The sequence below is a fragment of the Heptranchias perlo genome, chromosome 8 (genome assembly GCF_035084215.1).
Source record: "Heptranchias perlo isolate sHepPer1 chromosome 8, sHepPer1.hap1, whole genome shotgun sequence".
NCBI classification, from domain to species: domain Eukaryota; kingdom Metazoa; phylum Chordata; class Chondrichthyes; order Hexanchiformes; family Hexanchidae; genus Heptranchias; species Heptranchias perlo.
The window spans coordinates 39,897,192-39,918,739 of record NC_090332.1 but is presented as its reverse complement, the minus strand read 5'-3'; the positions used below and the strand labels follow the sequence as shown (position 1 = coordinate 39,918,739).

General features: G+C 43.7%; 1 protein-coding gene across 1 annotated transcript; it reads left to right on the top strand.

The window, feature by feature from the left end:
* Positions 1–7,547: 7,547 nt before the first annotated feature.
* Positions 7,548–11,160, top strand: gpr75 (G protein-coupled receptor 75). The gene is made up of 2 exons (XM_067988334.1): positions 7,548–8,367; positions 8,957–11,160. The coding sequence occupies exon 2, from the start codon at positions 8,976–8,978 to the stop codon at positions 10,665–10,667; it is 1,692 nt and encodes a 563-aa protein (XP_067844435.1). The 5' UTR covers positions 7,548–8,367; positions 8,957–8,975; the 3' UTR covers positions 10,668–11,160.
* The last annotated feature ends 10,388 nt before the right edge of the window (positions 11,161–21,548 follow it).

Sequence of the window (21,548 nt, the reverse complement as noted above, 5' to 3'; positions counted from 1 at the left end):
CTCAGTTTTGAAATTTTCAATTGGCCTGGCTTCAACAGCTTTTTGAGGGAGAGTTCCAGATTTCCACTACCCTTTGTGTGAAGAAGTGCTTCCTGACATGACCTCTGAACTGCCTAGCTCTAATTTTAAGGTTATGCTCCCTTGTTCTGGAACCCTCTGAGATCTCTGCATTTGTCCAACTTTGGCTTCTTGTGCATCCCTCCAGCCTTTGCACCACCATTGGCCGCTGCACCTTCAGCTGTGAAGGCCCTATGCTCTTGAATTCCCTTCCTAAATCTTTCAGCTTCTTCACCAACCTCTCTTTCTTTAAGGCACAAAAATCCACCTCTTTGTCTAAGCTTTTCATCATCCTTCCTGATATCTCCTTCTTTGGCTCGGTGTCCATTTTTGCCTGATTATGCTTCTTTAAGAGCGCCTTGGAACATTTTTCTACATTAAAGGTCCTCTGTAATGTTTTTTCATTACAATCTACTCCTGATAATACAATTGAATTATCTAAAAAATTTACATTAAGCAACGTAAATTACATTTTGGTAGGAAGAATAAAGGGGCCACATACTGCTTGGTTGATAAGAGTCTAAATGGGGTAGAGGAGCAGAGGGATGCGGGGGAACAGATACACAAATCACTAAAAGTAGCAACGCAGGTTAACAAGGCCATAAAAAAAGCAAACCAAGCACTGGGGTTCATTTCTAGATGGATAGAATTGAAAAGCAGAGAAGTTATGCTAAACTTGTATTGCTTGTAACTTGTAAACTTGGTTAGACTACACGGCGTATTGTGCACAGTTCTGGTCTCTATATTATAAAAAGGATTATAGAGGCACTGGAGAAGGTACAAAGAAGATTTACTAGGATGATACAGAACTGAGAAGTTATACCTATCAGGAAAGATTGAGCGGGCTGGGGCTCTTTTCTCTAGAAAGGACAAGACTGAGGGGTAATCTGAAAGAGGTCTTTAAGATTATGAAAGGGTAGACGTAGAGAAGATGTTTCCATTTGCAGGGGAGAGCAGAACTAGAGGCCATAAATATAAGATAGTCACTAATAAATCCAATAGGGAATTCAGGAGAAACTTCTTTACCCAGAGAGTGGTTAGAACATGGAACTCGCTACAACAAGGAGTAGTTGAGGCGACTAGCATAGATGCATTTAAGGCGAAGCTAGATGAGCACATGAGGGAGAAAGGAATAGAGATATGCTGATAGGGTTAGATGAAGTAGGGAAGGAGGAGGCTCGTGTGGAACACAAGCACTAGCATAGACCTGTTGGACAGAATGGCCTGTTTCTGTGCCGTACATTCTATGCAAATAAATAGCTTTTTCAGAAAAATGGCATTTGCTGTAAAATTCTATGATTTAATAAAATAGCAAAATGGGAATTTTGTACTAAAATTGAATTCAAATAATTTGAATTAGCAATTTTGAATTCAGTAGATTGTATAAAACGTACAATTGTACCTTTTTTTTTGTAGGGTGCAATTTTGATTAATTGATGTTAGTCCCACACACCCCTGACCCAGCTGATCCCATCACCTTTTACATCGAGTGGGATGACAGATGAGATAAACCTATATTGTACCAGGTGCTGCTTGGAAAATAGCATCTGACTGTGGGTGGATGAGAATTCACAGCTGCAGCCTGCTCAGTTCATCCTTGTTTTAAACAGCCACCTAGTGTTTGTTCACATTCTGACAGTAAGGCCTAAAACTTGGACCTAGATTAATCCTTGGTGTTATACCAGTAAAATATGAATCCAGCAACTTAAAACGCCCATACCTGAACATAAGAGTGTGTGTGTGCGCGCGTGCGTGCGTTTTGATCAAAATTTATTTTTAAATTTCTTGCCTTGACGGGGAAACAGAAAATCACTCATTTTGTTAGAATTTTTTAATAAAATGAATAAGACAAACTGGAATCTACAGTTTTTCTCCCAATATTTGAAAACTAATAGCAACATAGTAATAGTTCCACAGTATTCCCTTGTTTCATTTCTAATAACCCTGAATCCCATTTGTTGACAAGAACCTGTCCAGTTCCTCCTTGACACCCAGTAAGGCTTCGTGTTTCACCACCTGTGCAGGTGATCTGTACCATTTACATCCCCTTTAGATAAGAAAGTTCCTCCTGCATTTCCTATTTTCTTATGTTCTCCCTAATTTATAAATATTACCCGTTATGTTTAAATTCTGTACATGGCAGAAAAGCTTACTTGGATCAAAATTATCCAAACATTTCATAATTTTAAACACTTCTATCCTATCCCCTCTCAGTCTTCACTTTTCAAGAGAGAAAAGACCCAGGATAGTCAGTCTTTCCTCTTGCGTCATTTGCTTAAGTTCTAGGATCAACTGTATAGCCTTTTTCTATACCCCTCCAATATTGGGCCAGAAATTGCCTTGCAACGCTCACCGCAGCTCCTGCAGATTAAATTAACAAAAATACTGCGGGCTCTGTGGCGTTGAATTGCTTGAATTTGAACTTTAAACAAAATGTGCGCTATCAACCCAGCCTCTGAGCAGCGTGAGTTGCTGCGCAGCTGGAAAAGTGTGTAAGGAGAGGACACACCCACAAAATCTGTCAGGAGGAGAAGTCACACCCACAGATTCAGGCTGCATTGCTCAAGCAGGTAGGCAGACTTCATTCATTTAAAGTTATATTCTATATGTCATTGTAAATAAAAATTTTAGATTTTTAAATAAAAAGCCAAAGAAATAATTGAATTAAATTAAAGAGATAGAAGGGAAGTGAAAAAAAAAATTTTAATGACCAAAAACTATTTAAATAAGGAGTAATCTGAGACTCCACATTTTTAAAAGTTAATTTTTAGTTGTTTCGCAGTCATTAAGACTTACCGTGCTGCTAAAACTTAGTTTAGACCTGGTATTTTTAAGCGTACCTGTTTTGTGGCGTAATTAGTTACTTTTCACTGTGGAGCATCCGCGATGCTGAGGTTATCCTGGATAGCACGTTCAGTGAGGTGGTCACACCGCAGGTAAAGATTACGCATGCAGAAAGGAAATGGGTGACCACTAGGCAGGTAGAGCAGGAGTCCCCTGGGGCCATCTCCCTCTCAAACAGATATACCGCTTTGGATACTGTTGGGGGAGATGGCTTATCGGGGGAAAGCAGCAAAAGCCAAGTTCGTGGCACCACGGGTGGCTCTGCTGCACAGGAGGGGAGGAATAAGAGTGGCCGGGCTATATTGATTGGGGATTCAATTGTAAGGGGAACAGATAGGCGTTTCTGCGGCCGCAAACGTGACTCCAGGATGGTATGTTGCCTCTCTGGTGTTAGGGTCAAGGATGTCATGGAGCGGCTGCAGGGCATTCTGGAGGGGGAGGGTGAACAGTCAATGGTCATGGTCCATATCAGTACCAACGACATAGGTTAAAAAAAGGGATGAGGTCCTGCAAGGTGAATTTAAGGAGTTAGGAGATAAATTAAAAAGCAGGACCTCAAAGGTAGTGATCTCAGGATTACTACCAGTGCCACGTGCTAGTGAGTATAGGAACAGGAGAATAGACCAGATGAATGCGTGGCTGCAGGGATGGTGTAGGAGGGAGGGATTTAGATTCCTGGGACATTGGGACCAGTTCTGGGGAAGGTGGGACCTGTACAAGCGGGACGGGTTACACCCGAGCAGGACTGGGACCGATGTCCTCACCGGGGTGTTTGCTAGTGCTGTTGGGGAAGGTTTAAACTAGAATGGCAGGGGGATGGGAACCTGAGCAGGGAGACAGAGGAGGGGGAAACAAGGATAGAAACTAAAGACAGAAAGGGTAGAAGCAATAGTGGAAGGTAGAGAAAACAAAGGCGAAAAAGAAATAAGGCCATAGTGCAAAATAAAACTAAGATGACCAGCAATCTTAAAAAGACAAGTCTAAAGGCATTGTGTCTTAATGCGCGGAGCATTCACAATAAGGTAGATGAATTAACAGCGCAGATAGATATTAACGGTTATGATATAGTTGCGATTACGGACATATGGCTGCAGGGTGACCAAGGATGGGAACTGAACATCCAGGGGTATTCAATATTTAGGAAGGACAGACAAAAAGGGAAAGGAGGTGGGGTAGCGTTGTTAGTAAAGGAGGAAATCAATGCAATAGTGAGGAAGGATATTGGCTCGGAAAATCATGATATGGAATCTGTATGGGTGGAGCTAAGAAAGACCAAGGGGCAGAAAACGTTGGTGGGGGTTGTCTATAGGCACCCAAACAGTAGTGGAGATGTAGGGGAGGGCATTAAACAGGAAATTAGAGACGCATGCAAGAAGGGTACAACTACAATCATGGGTGACTTTAATCTACATATAGATTGGTCAAACCAAATTAGCAATAATACTGTGGGGGAGGAATTCCTGGAATGTGTACGTGATGGTTTTCTAGACCAATATGTTGAGGGAGCAACTAGATAACAGGCGATCCTAGACTGGGTATTGTGCAATGAGAAAGGATTAATTAACAACCTTGTTGTGCGGGGTCCCTTAAGGAAGAGCAACCATAACATGATAGAATTCCTCATTAAGATGGAGAGTGAAGTAGCTAATCCGAAACTAGGGTCCTGAATCTAAATAAAGGAAATTACGAAAGTATAAGGTGCGAGTTGGCTATGATAGATTGGGGAACTTTACTAAAAGGGATGACGGTGGATAGGCAATGGCTAATATTTAAAGAACATGTGCAGGAAATACAACAATTATTCATTCCTGTCTGGCGCAAAAATAAAACAGGAAAGGTGGCTCAACCATGGCTTACAAAAGAAATTAGGGATAGTATTAGATCCAAGGAGGAGACATATAAAATTGCCAGAAATAGCGGCAAGCCTGAGGATTGGGAGCAGTTTAGAATTCAGCAAAGGAGGACAAAGAGATTGATTGAGGGGAAAAATAGAGTATGAGAGTAAACTAGCAGGGAACATAAAAACTGACTGTAAAAGCTTCTATAAATAAGTCAAGAGAAAAAGATTAGTGAAGACAAATGTAGGTCCCTTACAGTGAGAAATGGGGGAAATTATAATGGGGAACAAAGAAATGGCAGAACAATTAAACACATACTTTGGTTCTGTCTTCACAAAGGAGGACACAAATAACCTCCCAGAAATGTTAGGGAACCAAGGATGTAGTGAGGTGGAGGAACTGAAGGAAACCAGTATTTGTGAAAAAAATAGTGCTAGGAAAATTAACGGGGCTAAAGGCCGACAAATCCCCAGGGCCTGATAATCTACATCCCAGAGTACTAAAGGAAATGGCCCTGGAAATAGTGGATGCATTGGTGATCATCTTCCAAAATTCTATAGACTCTGGAACAGTTCCTACAGATTGGAGGGTGGCAAATGTAACCCCACTATTTAAAAAAGGAGGGAGAGAAAAAACAGGGAATTACAGACCAGTTAGCCTAACATCAGTAGTGGGGAAAATGCTAGAGTCTATTATAAAAGATGTGATAACAGAACATTTGGAAGGCATTAATGGGATTGGACAAAGTCAGCAAGGGTTTATGGAAGGGAAATTATGCTTAACAAATCTACTGTAGTTTTTTGAGGATGTAATTAGTAGAATAGATAGGGGAGAACCAGTGGATGTGGTGTACTTGGATTTTCAGAAGGCTTTTGATAAGGTCCCACACAAGAGGTTAGTGTGCAAAATTAAAGCACATGGGATTGGGGGGAATATACTGGCATGGATTGAGAATTGGGTGACAGACAGGAAACAGAGAGTAGGAATAAACGGGTCTTTTTCTGGGTGGCAGGCAGTGACTAGTGGGGTACCGCAGGGATTAGTGCTTGGGCCCCAGCTATTTACAATATATAGCAATGATTTGGATGAGGGAACTAAATGTAACATTTCCAAGTTTGCAGATGACACAAAGCTGGTGTGGAGTGTGAGCTGTGAGGAGGATGCAGAGAGGCTCCAATGTGATTCAGACAAGTTGGGTGAGTGGGCAAGAACATGGCAGTATAACGTGGATAAATGTGAGGTTATCCACTTTGGTTGTAAAAACAGAAAGGCAGATTATTATCTGAATGGTGATAGATTGGGAAAAGGGGAGGTGCAACGAGACCCGGGTGTCCTTGTACACCAGTTGCTGAAAGCGAGCATTCAGGTGCAGCAAGCAGTTAGGAAGGCGAATGGTACGTTGGCCTTCATTGCAAGAGGACTTGAGTACAGGAGCAGGGATGTCTTGCTGCAGTTATACAGGGCCTTGGTGAGACCACATCTGGAGTATTGCATGCAGTTTTGGTCTCCTTATCTGAGGAAAGATGTCCTTGCCATGGAGGGAATGCAACGAAGGTTTACCAGACTGATTCCTGGGATGGCAGGACTGACGTATGAGGAGAGATTGGGTTGACTAGGCCTATATTCAGTAGAGTTTAGAAGAATGAGAAGTGATCTCATCGAAACAAATAAAATTCTAACAGGACTAGACAGACTAGATGCAGGGAGGATGTTCCCGATGGCTGGGGAGTCCAGAACCAGGGGTCACAGTCTCAGGATACGGGGTATGCCACTTAGAACTGAGATGAGGAGAAATGTCTTCACTCAGAGGGTGGTGCACTTGTAGAATTCTCTACCACAGAAGGCAGTGGAGGCCAAGTCATTAGATGTATTCAAGAAGGAGGTAGATATATTTCTTAATGCTAAAGGGATCAAGGGATATGGGGAAAAAGAGGGAACAGGGTACTGAGTTAGACGATCAGCTATGATCATTTTGAATGGCGGAGCAGGCCCGAAGGGCCGAATGGCCTACTCTTGCTCCTATTTTCTATGTTTCTATGTTTCCAGCTGGGCAGATAAGCAAGTTGGCACTTTTTCAATGATTTCTCTAATTGCAGTGTGCGCGATCCCTTTAATTCAAAGCTGTCATATCACCGGCAAACCACTTGGAACAAGTTCCGCATTTCAGCGTTTCACTGCGTATGTGCAAACGCGGGAACTTGCTCCTTCAATTCGCGACTAACAGCGGTGAGCGTTGCTGAGCTCCTCCGTTAATTCCGGAGCGATTTCTGCCCCAATATCTATTTTGAAATGGGGATTCCAAAACTGAACCTAGCATTCCAGCTGTGGAATCACCAGGGCCAAATCCATTTTAAAGTGACCTCTCTGGTTCTATGTTATGCCCCTTGCTGTGCATCCTAACATTCTGTTTGATTTTTAACATTTGATTTGATTTTATGTCAGTAGAAATAAGACTCTGCAGAAAACGAGACATTCATAGATTTTGTAAAATGAGTGTGACTTGATTCAATTTCTCGGACCTAAATTAATTTAAACCTTTTAGTGATACAAAATCATTTTAATATATTTTAGAAGTTCTGTTAACATTTTTTGCAAGCCTTGTGCTGGTCATTATTTCTTACATGTCTCTTATTGATATGAATAATGCCCTTTCCCTCTTTATCGAGCCCCCTTTTTTTTCCTGGTGATTTCCTGGCAGTTTCACGCTGATTCAAAGTAGAAATTAGCACAGTGTTGGCTCTTGTTCCCATGGCGATCCCCTTTTGCCTCAATTCGTGCATTTACTGAACACCAGGTCTGAATGTTAATGGCAGCTTTTTCCTTTGCCCAGCCGTGGGATTCACAGCGCCGGCTCTCCCCCCCCCCACTCCCGGCCGCTTTGGCGGAGATGTCCTGCTGAGTGCGGCAGTGGGGAGAAGGTGGGGGCGGGCGGCGGGCGGGCAGCAGCCGCTTGGCGCAGTGCGGTGGCCGGAGGAGCTGTGCGATCGGCCTTATTCACACCGCGGCCCCGACACCCACAGCTGTTGGGCGGATAAGCGGCATCAAATAGTAAGGACGGTTTGATCAAGTGGATATTTGCTGCCGAGGTCCCGGGGATGGGCGGGGCGAGGACTGACGGACGGACGGACGGACGTGCGCCGAGCCCCGCTCCGACTCCGCGGGTCGCTGTTGATGTTTGTTCGGGGCTCCGCTCAGCCGGTTCCCGGTGTGTTCTCTGCTCTCTGTGGAATAAGGATGGGCCGGGCCGGGCCGGGCCGGTGTTTCATTATATTAAAGACCCATCCACTTCACAAATGTCCATTTAACGATATGGAGCGAGTTATCGTCAAACTGAATGGATTTTTTTCTGTGAAAGAATGAACTTGGACCAAGTTATATCCGAATTTCCACATGCATTCCCACTGGTGGGGATCACTCGTGCCCTTCTGTGGTCTTTATTTTAGTGCAGCCTGAGCTGGTTGCGGCGGGGAGGGTTTGTTTGGGGTGAGCGGCTGGAGTGAAGCCCATCCCGCCTTGACCTGGGATTGGTGTCCGCGCCCAGGAAGAGTTCGGCTCCAGTTTCACTGCGATTCCCACTGAAAGACATTCCCTGCCAGAGAAAAAACTGCTGCACAGTCAGGGCTACCGGGTAAGGCGACATGACTGGTTTCTTTCTAAGGGGAAACCGCTCTCGGTGTTAACACGGTTTGTTGTACAATCAGTGTGTCGGTACAGACGGCGACACATTTAAGTGTGAGATTCTGATCGGTGTAAAATATTGGGAGGTTTTTAGGGAATGAGGTTGGGGGGTGGGTTCTCCTGAATTAATAAACTCGAGTTCTTGTGCAGTGTCCTAACAAAATCAAATTTTGAATTCTTGGTTCCTATTACTTGGACACAATAGATTCACAATTTAACCATTCAGTGGGTTTCGAGGACGGGAAACCCCCTGAGGAATATTTGTGTGTGTGGGGTGGGAGGGGGGACTGATTTTCCTGTTGATCAGACGAAGTGCAAATCCTAACACACTGCTTTAAATGTTTCCAACCTATGAACTGTAATTGCATGTTTCCAACCTATGAACTGTAATTGCATGTTCCCAACCTATGAACTGTAATTGCATGTTTCCAACGTATGAATTGTATTTTCATGTTTCCAACGTATGAACTGTATTTGCATGTTTCCAACGTATGAACTGTAATTGCATGTTTCCAACGTATGAACTTTGATTGTCACAGGGAGGACAACTGATATTCAATGAAAACCCATCCAGTCTCCATTGGTGTTCTCCGAAGCTGGTTCTCCACATACTTGTTTCGAAAGATGAATCTGACACAAAGAACATCGCCTTCAGCAGACCAGAGCTTTCTAAATTTAATCAACACCTCATCTGCCTGGATCAGTGGTAATGCAACCATGGGAGATCTCCAGGAACTCATCCACATGGCCACTATAGCCACATGCACTCTGCTACTGGTATTTATATTGTGTTTGGGAACATACGGCAACCTGATTGTCTTCTTGTCCTTCTTCGATCCAGCATTTAGGAAATTCCGGACTAATTTTGATTTTATGGTCCTTAACCTCTCATTTTGTGATCTGTTCATCTGTTGTGTGACAACACCCATGTTTGCTTTCATTTTATTCTTTGATTCAGATGGCAATGTCTCTGAGGCTTTCTGCTTCACCTTTCACCTCACCAGCGCTGGATTCATAATTATGTCCCTTAAATCAGTGGCAGTTATAGCACTCCATCGCCTGCGCATGGTGCTGGGCCAGCAACCCAACAGGACAGCTTCTTTTCCCTGTACACTTATCCTAACCATCATTCTGTGGACCATAAGTTTTACCCTAGCCACCCTGGCTACACTCAGGACATATCCTGAGAGATCCAAAGTATGTGTGCCCCTCTTTGGGTGCATTAATGGAGATGGTAAAGTCATACTCTATCTATATGTTATAGATTTTACATTTTGTGTGGGCATTGTATCAGTCTCCTATGTGATGATAGCTCACGCACTGAGGAAAAATGCACAAGTGAGGAAATGCACTATCATTACTGTTGATACATCACGACCCAAGGCCCTCATGAGCACAGGGATTGACAGTGTACAGCCTGTCATGCAGCCCCTTTACCGAAATCAGAATTACAACAATCTCCAGCATGTGCAAACACATGCCTACACCAAACAACTTACCCATGTCCAGACTTCTGCAAACAGGTTGCAGCTTGTGTCTTCAGTGAACCTTTCGGGCACAAAGGATTCAAAGGCTGTGGCAACATGTGTTGTCATTGTGCTCTCAGTATTAATTTGCTGTCTGCCAATGGGAATCTCCCTCATACAAGATGTTTTGATACCACAGAGCAGTTTTATTTTAAATCAGTTTAAGCTGTGTGGATTCACATTAGTATTCTTTAAATCAGGACTAAATCCATTTATATATTCACGCAACAGTGCTGGACTCAGGAAGAGAATTCTCTGGTGTACACAATATGTGGCTTTGGGCTGCTTGTGTTGCAAGCATAAGACTCGGTTACGAGCAGTGGGCAAAGGGAGCCTGGATGTGAACAGAAACAAATCGTCTCATCATGAAACAAATTCAGCTTATATGTTGTCTCCTAAACCACAGAGAAAGTTGGTGGACCAGGCTTGTGGACCCAGTCACTCAAAGGACAGTATGTTAAGTCCCAAATTGTCTGTTGGCCACCAGCATTATGCACAAAGTAGCTCAACACCTGTCAACACAAGGATTGAGCCTTACTACAGTATTTACAACAGCAGCCCTTCCCAGGAAGCGAGTACCCCAAATAGCTTGCAGCCAGTGAACTCTACCTGTGAATTTGCCAAATCACACATTGCCATGTGTTACCATACTGAAACAATGCCAGATTTTGTGCAGGAGTATGATAATACCTCTGTCAAGCAAATACCGGTCCCATCCGTTTAACAACATGATATAATCTGGGCTAAAATTGTTAAGAGTATCAGCTGTTGTGTTCTTTTCTCACATGAATATTATATAATCATCAAAATACACTGTGATTTAACATTAGAAAGGCATGAACTTTTATTTCCCCTCTCCACAGCCTATATTTACATAACATTTTTGGGCAAAATTAAATGCTTGATTTTAATAAATCCTAATGCAGGAATGTGTGCATTGTTTAAAAGGTACTTTATTTGTGAGAAGTAATATCCAATAGAGCTCAGCAATGATAAAATGACTGCTGTGGCAACAAACAGTCTGGCTTTTGTAGTTGCATCACTGCTTCTGAAGTACAGCACAGCTCTAATCATGTCAGCTTATTTCTTCAATAAAATTATGTGATTTTTTGCAGTTTTATTTTTATTTATTGAGACTAAAACAAAATTGCATATTGTAGAAGTCAACATATCTTGTATAAGTGAATTCTGTTTTTAAATAAAGTTAATTTCACATCTCTTTCGGTGGATAATTTATTACAAGGTTGGTAATAAGTTGACTTCATTAAGATAGACGGTAACTAATTTTTTGGTGTGTTTTTGTGCTTATGAAGTTGAAGCATGTGAGTACTGAGAAATGGAATAAGGTTCCAGATTTTGCTCCCAAAATAAGCATTAAACTATCCAGGCCACTGTCACATTGTGATGGCTCCCATATAACATCCTACAAGCCTGTCTATGGCAACCTATCTGTCACCAGTTAGTTGAGTAACATTGAGGATTTGTTTTGAACAGTAGTACACATAGTAATACTGAGTGTTTGCAGATGACATCTCCGATCTTACATTGTTTCCGTGGTTAAATTATTTTGCAATTTCTCCCCTTAGTTTTTTCAGGTCTTCTAACACCATGTACCTGTCCTCAGCTGAGAGGGCAGGAGGGCAACTTTCTCTTGGCCCTTTGGCTATGCCACTGTCCAACTGGGCACTCAAAGGTTTGTAAGACTGGTTAGGAGAGATTCGTCTTCCCACTTTTCTCTCCCTTCCTGTTCCTCTGCTTAGCACAACTCTCAATGAGAACTCACTTGCGGGATTTGCAGGCATGAACTCACATTCTACGATTATTACAGCATTTTGAAGAATCGATGCATTATTATCAGTGTATTCCCAAGCATCATAAATATCTAAAATAATTTTTAGAATAGAATATACTGCAGTACTTTCTACTTGCCTTTTATGAATGTTGTGCTAATCAGTCTGATGGGTATTTGTGCTAGGTAATGGAAGATTTTCAATTTTAGTTTCAACGAGGTTAGAAGCAGAGTAAAACTCCTGCTTTACCCCAACAACTTGCTTCACTCTAAATATCTACTGCATAGGCATAAATATTTTTCCATTTCCCAGATCAGCTATTCTGTAGCCTCTCGGTGAGATTGTCAAGTAGTGACATTCATGTACTGTGGCCTTATGCTCACCAGGAATTGGATTAAAACTGTCCAAACTGATATCACATACGACCCTTGCAGCCAGCCTAGAAAAGCTGATGTGTATTTAAACCCAGGTCCTAATGTGCTAACCATTGCACCACTTCTTGTTTTCCTGCCTTTCTTTAAAGGCAGGAAATGTAGACAAGATAAACAACTAATATAGCAAGTTCAACTTGGTTCATTTGGTAGCACATTTGCTGAGAGTTCCAGCTCCACTCTAGGACTTGAGTACAGAATCTAGTCTTAACACGTACTGCATTGTTGAAGATGCTGTTCTTCAGAGGAATGGGATAATATTACAGAATAGTGCTCCCGGCTGGAACTATGATTTGATAAAATTATCCCTGAAATGTTCAACTGAAGTCCAAGTGGATGTCAAAGATCTCATACACTACTTGAAGAAGAGCAGGGAGATTGCCAAGTGTCCTGGCCAATATTCCTCCCTCCACCATAAACAAATGAAATGGTCATTCATCTCATTGCTGTGTGCAAAATGGCTGTGTTTCCCTGCATAACAGTCACTGTACTTCAAAGTAATTCATATAAGAACATAAGAAATAGGAGCAGGAGTAGGCCATTTGGCCCCTCGAGCCTGCTCCGCCATTCAATAAGATCATGGCTGATGTGATCCTAACCTCAAATCTAAATTCATGTCCAATTTCCTGCCTGCTCCCCGTAACCCCTAATTCCCTTTACTTCGAGGAAACTGTCGATTTCCATTTTAAATTTATTTAATGATGTAGCTTCCACAGCTTCCTGGGGCAGCAAATTCCACAGACCTACTACGCTCTGAGTGAAGAAGTTTCTCCTCATCTCAGTTTTGAAAGAGCAGCCCCTTATTCTAAGATTGTGCCCCCTAGTTCTAGTTTCACCCGATCAAGCCCCTTCACAATCTTATATGTTTCAATAAGATCGCCTCTCATTCTTCTGAACTCCAATGAGTAGAGTCCCAATCTACTCAACCTCTCCTCATATGTCCGCCCCCTCATCCCCGGGATTAATCGAGTGAACCTTCTTTGTACTGCCTCGAGAGCAAGTATGTCTTTTCTTAAGTATGGAGACCAAAAATGTATGCAGTATTCCAGGTGTGGTCTCACCAATACCTTATATAACTGCAGCAATACCTCCCTGTTTTTATATTCTATCCCCCGAGCAATAAAAGCCAGCATTCCGTTGGCCTTCTTGATCACCTGCTGCACCTGCATACTAACTTTTTGATTTTCTTGCACTAGGACCCCCAGATCCCTTTGTACTGCAGTACTTTCCAGTTTCTCGCCTTTAAGATAATAACTTGCTCTCTGATTTTTCCTGCCAAAGTGCATAACCTCACATTTTCCAATATTGTATTGCATCTGCCAAATCTCCGCCCACTCACCCAGCCTGTCTATATACCCCTGTAGGTTTTTTATGTCCTCCTCACTCTCCACTTTCCCTCCCATCTTTGTATCATCTGCAAACTTTGATATGTTACACTTGGTCCCCTCCTCCAAATCGTTAATATAGATTGTAAAGAGTTGGGGACCCAGCACCGATCCCTGCGGAACACCACTGGCTACTGGTTGCCAGTCCGAGAATGAACCATTTATCTCAACTCTCTGCTTCCTGTTAGATAACCAATCCTCCACCCATGCCAGAATATTACCCCCAATCCAGTGATTCTTTATCTTGAGCAATAATCTTTTATGTGGCACCTTGTCGAATGCCTTCTGGAAGTCTAAATACACTACGTCCACTGGTTCCCCTTTATCCACCCTGCACGTTATGTCCTCAAAGAACTCAAGCACATTTGTCAGACATGACTTCCCCTTCATAAAGCCATGCTGACTTTGCCCTATTAAATTATGTTTATCCAAATGTTCTGCTACTGTCTCCTTGATAATAGATTCCAAAATTTTACCCACCACAGATGTTAGGCTAACTGGTCTATAATTTCCAGCCTTCTGCCTACTACCCTTTTTAAATAACGGTGTTATATTGGCAGTTTTCCAATCTGCCAGGACCTTTGCCAAGTCCAGAGAATTTTGGAAAATTATTACCAAAGCATCCACAATCCCTACTGCCACTTCCCTCAAGACCCTCGGATGTAAGCCATCAGGTCCAGGGGATTTATCCGCCTTGAGTCCCATTATTTTACTGAGTACCAATTTCTTAGTGATTTTAATCGTATTTAGCTCCTCCCCCCCCCTCGAGCCCCCTGTTTGTCCAGTGTTGGGATATTCTTAGTGTCCTCTACCGTAAAGACTGAAACAAAATATTTGTTCAGCATTTTTGCCATTTCCATGTTTCCCACCATTAATTTCCTGGTCTCATCCTCTAAGGGACCTACATTTGCCTTAGCCACCCTTTTTCTTTTTATATAACGATATAAACTCTTGCTATCTGTTTTTATATTTTTTGCTAATTTATTTTCATAATCTATCTTCCCTTTCTTAATCAATCCTTTAGTTACTTTTTGCTGTCTTTTGAAGGCTTCCCAATCTTCTATCCTCCCACTAAGTTTGGCTACCTTATATGTCCTAGTTTTTAGTCGGATACTGTCCTTAATTTCTTTACTTAGCCACGGATGGCTGTCATTTCTTTTACACCCTTTTTTCCTCAGTGGAATATATATTTTTTGAAAGTTGTAAAATAACTCCTTGAATGAACACCACTGCTCATGTACCGTCTTACCCTTTAATCTATTTTCCCAGTCCACTTTAATCAATTCCGCTCTCATACCATCATAGTCTCCTTTATTCAAGCTCAGTACGCTTGTTTGAGAACCAACCTTCTCACCCTCTAATTGGATATGGAATGTAACCATGTTATGGTCACTCATTCCAAGGGGATCCTTAACTAGGACATTATTAATTAATCCTGGCTCATTACACAGGACCAAGTCCAAGGTTGCTTTCCCCCTTGTAGGATCAGTTACATACTGCTCAAGAAATCCATCCCTAATACACTCAATAAACTCTTCCTCAAGGCTGCCCTGCCCAATTTGATTTGTCCAGTTAATATGATAGTTAAAATCCCCCATAATTATAGCTGTTCCCTTATTACATGCCCTGACTATTTCCTGATTAATACTTCTTCCAGCAGAGTTGCAACTATTAGGAGGCCTATATACTACGCCCACTAGTGTTTTTTTCCCCTTATTATTCCTTATCTCGACCCAAACTGTTTCATTATCCTGATCCTTTGTCCCAATATCATTTCTCTGTATTACAGTGATTCCTTCCTTTACTAACATAGCCACCCCACCTCCCCTTCCTTCCTGCCTGTCCTTCCTGATTGTTAAATAACCTGGCATATTTAATTCCCAGTCGTTGTCACCCTGCAGCCATGTTTCTGTAATGGCCACAAGATCATACTCATACGTAGTTATTTGTGCCGTTAACTCGTCCATTTTGTTACGAATGCTACGTGCATTCAGATAAAGAACTTTCAAATTTGTTTTGTGACACTTAGTTCCTGCTTTTTCCTTTTTTAACACTTTACCTTTTACTCCATACCTTCTGTCCCTTCCTGACACGCTTTCCTCTGTCTCCCTGCTCAAGTTCCCAACCCCCTGCCACAGCTTTGATGCTGGGTTAATCGCCTTACGCCTTCCAGTTTTTATTTTTTCTGTCGTGCCTAAAGTACACTTTCTTTCCGCTGCTCTATGCTTTTCCCTTTCACTTGTTCTTGAACAACTGTTTGTACTATTTGTATTGTAGTACTTTGAGATGTTTCTGAGGGATATGATGTTTTTTTTTATTCGTTCACGGGATGTGGGCGTCGCTGGCAAGGCCGGCATTTATTGCCCATCCCTAATTGCCCTCGAGAAGGTGGTGGTGAGCCGCCTTCTTGAACCGCAGCAGTCCGTGTGGTGACGGTTCTCCCACAGTGCTGTTAGGAAGGGAGTTCCAGGATTTTGACCCAGCGACAATGAAGGAACGGCGATATATTTCCAAGTCGGGATGGTGTGTGACTTGGAGGGGAACGTGCAGGTGGTGTTGTTCCCATGTGCCTGCTGCCCTTGTCCTTCTAGGTGGTAGAGGTCGCGGGTTTGGGAGGTGCTGTCGAAGAAGCCTTGGCGAGTTGCTGCAGTGCATCCTGTGGATGGTGCACACTGCAGCCACAGTGCGCCGGTGGTGAAGGGAGTGAATGTTTAGGGTGGTGGATGGGGTGCCAATCAAGCGGGCTGCTTTATCTTGGATGGTGTCGAGCTTCTTGAGTGTTGTTGGAGCTGCACTCATCCAGGCAAGTGGAGAGTATTCCATCACACTCCTGACTTGTGCCTTGTAGATGGTGGAAAGGCTTTGGGGAGTCAGGAGGTGAGTCACTCGCCGCAGAATACCCAGCCTCTGACCTGCTCTCGTAGCCACAGTATTTATATGGCTGGTCCAGTTAAGTTTCTGGTCAATGGTGACCCCCAGGATGTTGATGGTGGGGGATTCGGCGATGGTAATGCCGTTGAATGTCAAGGGGAGGTGGTTAGACTCTCTCTTGTTGGAGATGGTCATTGCCTGGCACTTATCTGGCGCGAATGTTACTTGCCACTTATCAGCCCAAGCCTGGATGTTGTCCAGGTCTTGCTGCATGCAGGCTCGGACTGCTTCATTATCTGAGGGGTTGCGAATGGAACTGAACACTGTGCAGTCATCAGCGAACATCCCCATTTCTGACCTTTATGATGGAGGGAAGGTCATTGATGAAGCAGCTGAAGATGGTTGGGCCTAGGACACTGCCCTGAGGAACTCCTGCAGCAATGCCCTGAGGCTGAGATGATTGGCCTCCAACAACCACTACCATCTTCCTTTGTGCTAGGTATGACTCCAGCCACTGGAGAGTTTTCCCCCTGATTCCCATTGACTTCAATTTTACAAGGGCTCCTTGGTGCCACACTCGGTCAAATGCTGCCTTGATGTCAAGGGCAGTCACTCTCACCTCACCTCTGGAATTCAGCTCTTTTGTCCATGTTTGGACCAAGGCTGTAATGAGGTCTGGGGCCGAGTGGTCCTGGCGGAACCCAAACTGAGCATCGGTGAGCAGGTTATTGGTGAGTAAGTGCCGCTTGATAGCACTGTCGACGACACCTTCCATCACTTTGCTGATGATTGAGAGTAGACTGATGGGGCGGTAATTGGCCGGATTGGATTTGTCCTGCTTTTTGTGGACAGGACATACCTGGGCAATTTTCCACATTGTCGGGTGGATGCCAGTGTTGTAGCTGTACTGGAACAGCTTGGCTAGAGGCGCAGCTAGTTCTGGAGCACAAGTCTTCAGCACTACAGCTGGGATGTTGTCGGGGCCCATAGCCTTTGCTGTATCCAGTGCACTCAGCCGTTTCTTGATATCACGTGGAGTGAATCGAATTGGCCGAAGACTGGCTTCCGTGATGGTGGGGATATCGGGAGGAGGCTGAGATGGATTATCCACTCGGCACTTCTGGCTGAAGATGGTTGCAAACGCTTCAGCCTTGTCTTTTGCACTCACGTGCTGGACTCCGCCATCATTGAGAATGGGGATGTTTGCAGAGCCTCCTCCTCCCGTTAGTTGTTTAATTGTCCACCACCATTCACGACTGGATGTGGCAGGACTGCAGAGCTTTGATCTGATCCGTTGGTTGTGGAATCGCTTAGCTCTGTCTATAGCATGTTGCTTCCGCTGTTTAGCATGCATGTCGTCCTGAGTTGTTGCTTCACCAGGTTGGCACCTCATTTTTCGGTACGCCTGGTGCTGCTCCTGGCATGCTCTTCTGCACTCCTCATTGAACCAGGGTTGATCCCCTAGCTTGTTGGTAATGGTAGAGTGAGGAATATGCCGGGCCATGAGGTTGCAGATTGTGGTGGAATACAATTCTGCTGCTGCTGATGGCCCACAGCGCCTCATGGATGCCCAGTTTTGAGCTGCTCGATCTGTTCTGAATCTATCCCATTTAGCACGGTGGTAGTGCCACACAACACGTTGGATGGTGTCCTCAGTGCGAAGACGGGATTTCATCTCCACGAGGACTGTGCGGTGGTCACTCCTACCAATACTGTCATGGACAGATGCATTTGCGACAGGTAGATTGGTGAGGACGAGGTCAAGTAAGTTTTTCCCTCGTGTTGGTTCGCTCACCACCTGCCGCAGGCCCAGTCTGGCAGCTATGTCCTTCAGGACTCCGGCCAGCTCGGTCAGTAGTGGTGCTACCAAGCCACTCTTGGTGATGGACATTGAAGTCCCCCACCCAGAGTACATTTTGTGCCCTTGCTACCCTCAGTGCTTCCTCCAAGTGGTGTTCAACATGGAGGAGGACTGATTCATCAGCTGAGGGAGGACGGTAGGTGGTAATCAGCAGGAGGTTTCCTTGCCCATGTTTGGCCTGATGCCATGAGATTTCATGGGGTCCAGAGTCAATGTTGAGGACTCCCAGGGCCACTCCCTCCTGACTGTATATCACTGTACCGCCACCTCTGGTCGGTCTGTCCTGCCGGTGGGACAGGACATACCCAGGGATGGTGATGGAAGAGTCTGGGACGTTGGCTGAAAGATATGATTCTGTGAGTATGGCTATGTCAGGCTGTTGCTTGACTAGTCTGTGGGACAGCTCTCCCAATTTTGGCACAAGTCCCCAGATGTTGGTAAGGAGGACCTTGCAGGGTCGACTGGGCTTGGTGTTTTGCCGTTGTCGTGTCCGGTGCCTAGTGGTCCGATGCCGGGTGGTCCGTCCGGTTTTATTCTTATTATGACTTTTCGTAGCGAAATTTTACAACTGAGTGGCTTGCTGGGCCATTTCAGAGGGCAATTAAGAATCAACCACATTGCTGTGGGTCTGGAGTCACATATAGGCCAGACCGGGTAAGGGCGGCAGGTTTCCTTCCCTAAAGGACATTAGTGAACCAGATGGGTTTTCACGACAATCCGGTAGTTTCATGGCCATCATTACTGATACTAGTATTTTAATTCCAGATTTTATTTTTAATTAATTGAATTTAATTAATTGAATTTAAATTCGCCAGCTGCCATGGCGGGATTTGAACTCATGACTCTGGATTTTAGTCCAGGCCTCTGGATTACTAGCCCAGTAACATAACCACTATGCTACCGTACCCTTATGGTTATGGTTTTCTTATAAGGCACGCAGGTCCCATAACCTGATTTTCCTTTAAAATGAGCAGATATGACTTACACACGAGCTATGAGCCCATGACTACCCATTTTACCGATACTGCTTGGCAGAGCAAAAGGTGGAATGAAACTCCAGTGGCCTAAATAAGTGAGTACAGAGTCCTCTCGCCATTGGAATAGGAAGTAGTTCAGAAAATCTCACAGAGATTACATATACAGAAAAATAAAAACTTCAATTAATTTTTTTCACATCTCTTTCCTTAACAAGTGAGAGCTGCATCCAGACGTCTGAAATTTCGCTATAACTCAACAATTATCAGCATTTGACAATTACATCATTTTTTAAAGTTTAGCATCTTTATTAAAATATTATTTTTCTCTTTTTAACCTCTATTTTCAGTAAGATGTTAGTGTCACCAAGGACTCTATCCATTTCAGAAATCCAGGTGCTATGCAATCAATTAATCTTTCCCAACTTTGGTTTAAGGTTTCACTGCAAGATTATTTTCAGGCTGTGCCCTTAGTTTAATTTCTTCCTGGAAGGATATTGTCTTGTAGTCTTTCACATCAGAAAAAAATTATACCAATATAGGTCTGGCATGATAGCAGAGATGGCTGGAAGATGCTTTATGTACACTGTGTACAGAAGCAAAAGTTGTAAGGGCCTCATGATAGGCCATGATATACCTGTAAATCCATGGCAGGAAGTCAGAACAGATCTGTTTGCATTGGATTCAGATTAGTATCCAATCAAAGTTGATTACTACTCAAATTATTTTGAAGTCAACAGTCTGTCAAATACAGATTTCAGTTGTAATTAACTGCAGGCAGACATGGTATTCCCTGTGTTCCAGTTTGTGATAACAGCTCAGTACATGTCTGAAAAGTTTAAACAGTTCAGCATTCCAACATATGAGCGGTTTCCTGAGATACCTTCAGTCAATGAGAAGGTAGAGAAAGCTGTGTCGATTGATAAGAATTTGCTGAAAAATGCTCAAGCTGATGATGATGATAAACAATTTGCCTTGATAATTAGAACATACCCACAAATGGACTTGTGTTGCCTGCTAAGCTGCTCATGGATCTTAGAACCAAAACAAGACTTACTACGTCACAGAAATTACTTCAATCAGAAATAATCAGAGGAGTAACAGGAAGCTGAAAGCAAAGCACAACAAGCAGAAAAGCTACTGTGACAGAAGGTCAAAACTGCAAGACAATTGCATCCCAGAGATACAGTAAGAGTAATGGAGTCAGGACACCAGTACAGAAGAAGCCAAAGGTATCTGATGAGAATACCAGAGAAACTACCAACAACTCTTGTGCATCTCCCCCTCCCATCTTCCCACCATTGTCAGCCGCCTATGCCCCACATTCTGGAATTCTCTCCCTAAACCTCTGTTCAATCTCATAGGATCTTCAAATAATGCAGGTACTGTGAACTACTGCGTAACAAAAGCATCAGGGGTGCTCCCTGGTTTATAGGCTGGATCATATTTCAGTAGTGAGAAACCACCTTAACATTTATGGAATGGTATCCCTTCCTGTTCATGTGTGAATTAGAGTTGATATGTAGAGCTCTGATGCCACATAGGCACCACATATAATGACCTGGACTCTTGGGATGCCTGCCAGGCAGTAAACCTTCTGAGCCCTCTCCAGTTATATCTCCTTTCCACTAGGCTCAATCAGTCACTTGCTTTATACAGGAGTGAACTGCAAAGAGGCTATCTGGAAGATTTATTAGAGATGTTCAAAATTATGAGGGGTAGACAGGGAGAAGCTCTCCACTGGCAAGAGGGTCAGAGTAGATAGGGAGAAACTTTCCAGTGGCAAGAGGGCCAGTAACCAGAGGACTTAGATTTAAGATAATTGGCAAAAAAGCCAGGGGGGAGATGAGGAGATATTTTTTTAATTCAGCGAGTTGTTATGAACTGGAATGCATAGCTTGGCCACTGCACTAAAACAGAGATGATGAAGACAGGTTTCCTCTGGTAGAGATGGTGCAGTCAGTCATCTGGATCCATGGGTATTGACGGGAGCGAATACACTGCCTATGGTTTTTTTAAATTCGTTCATGGGATGTGGGCGTCGCTGGCGAGGCCAGCATTTATTGCCCATCCCTAATTGCCCTTGAGAAGGTGGTGGTGAGCCGCCTTCTTGAACCACTGCAGTCCGTGTGGTGAAGGTTCTCCCACAGTGCAGTTAGGAAGGGAGTTCCAGGATTTTGACCCAGCGACGATGAAGGAATGGCGACATATTTCCAAGTTGGGATGGTGTGTGACTTGGAGGGGAACGTGCAGGTGGTGTTGTTCCCATGTACCTGCGGCTCGTGTCCTTCTA

Bases quoted from the DNA above. Each gene is read 5' to 3' on its own strand.
- gpr75 (XM_067988334.1), top strand. From the start codon at position 8,976: ATGAAAACCCATCCAGTCTCCATTGGTGTTCTCCGAAGCTGGTTCTCC.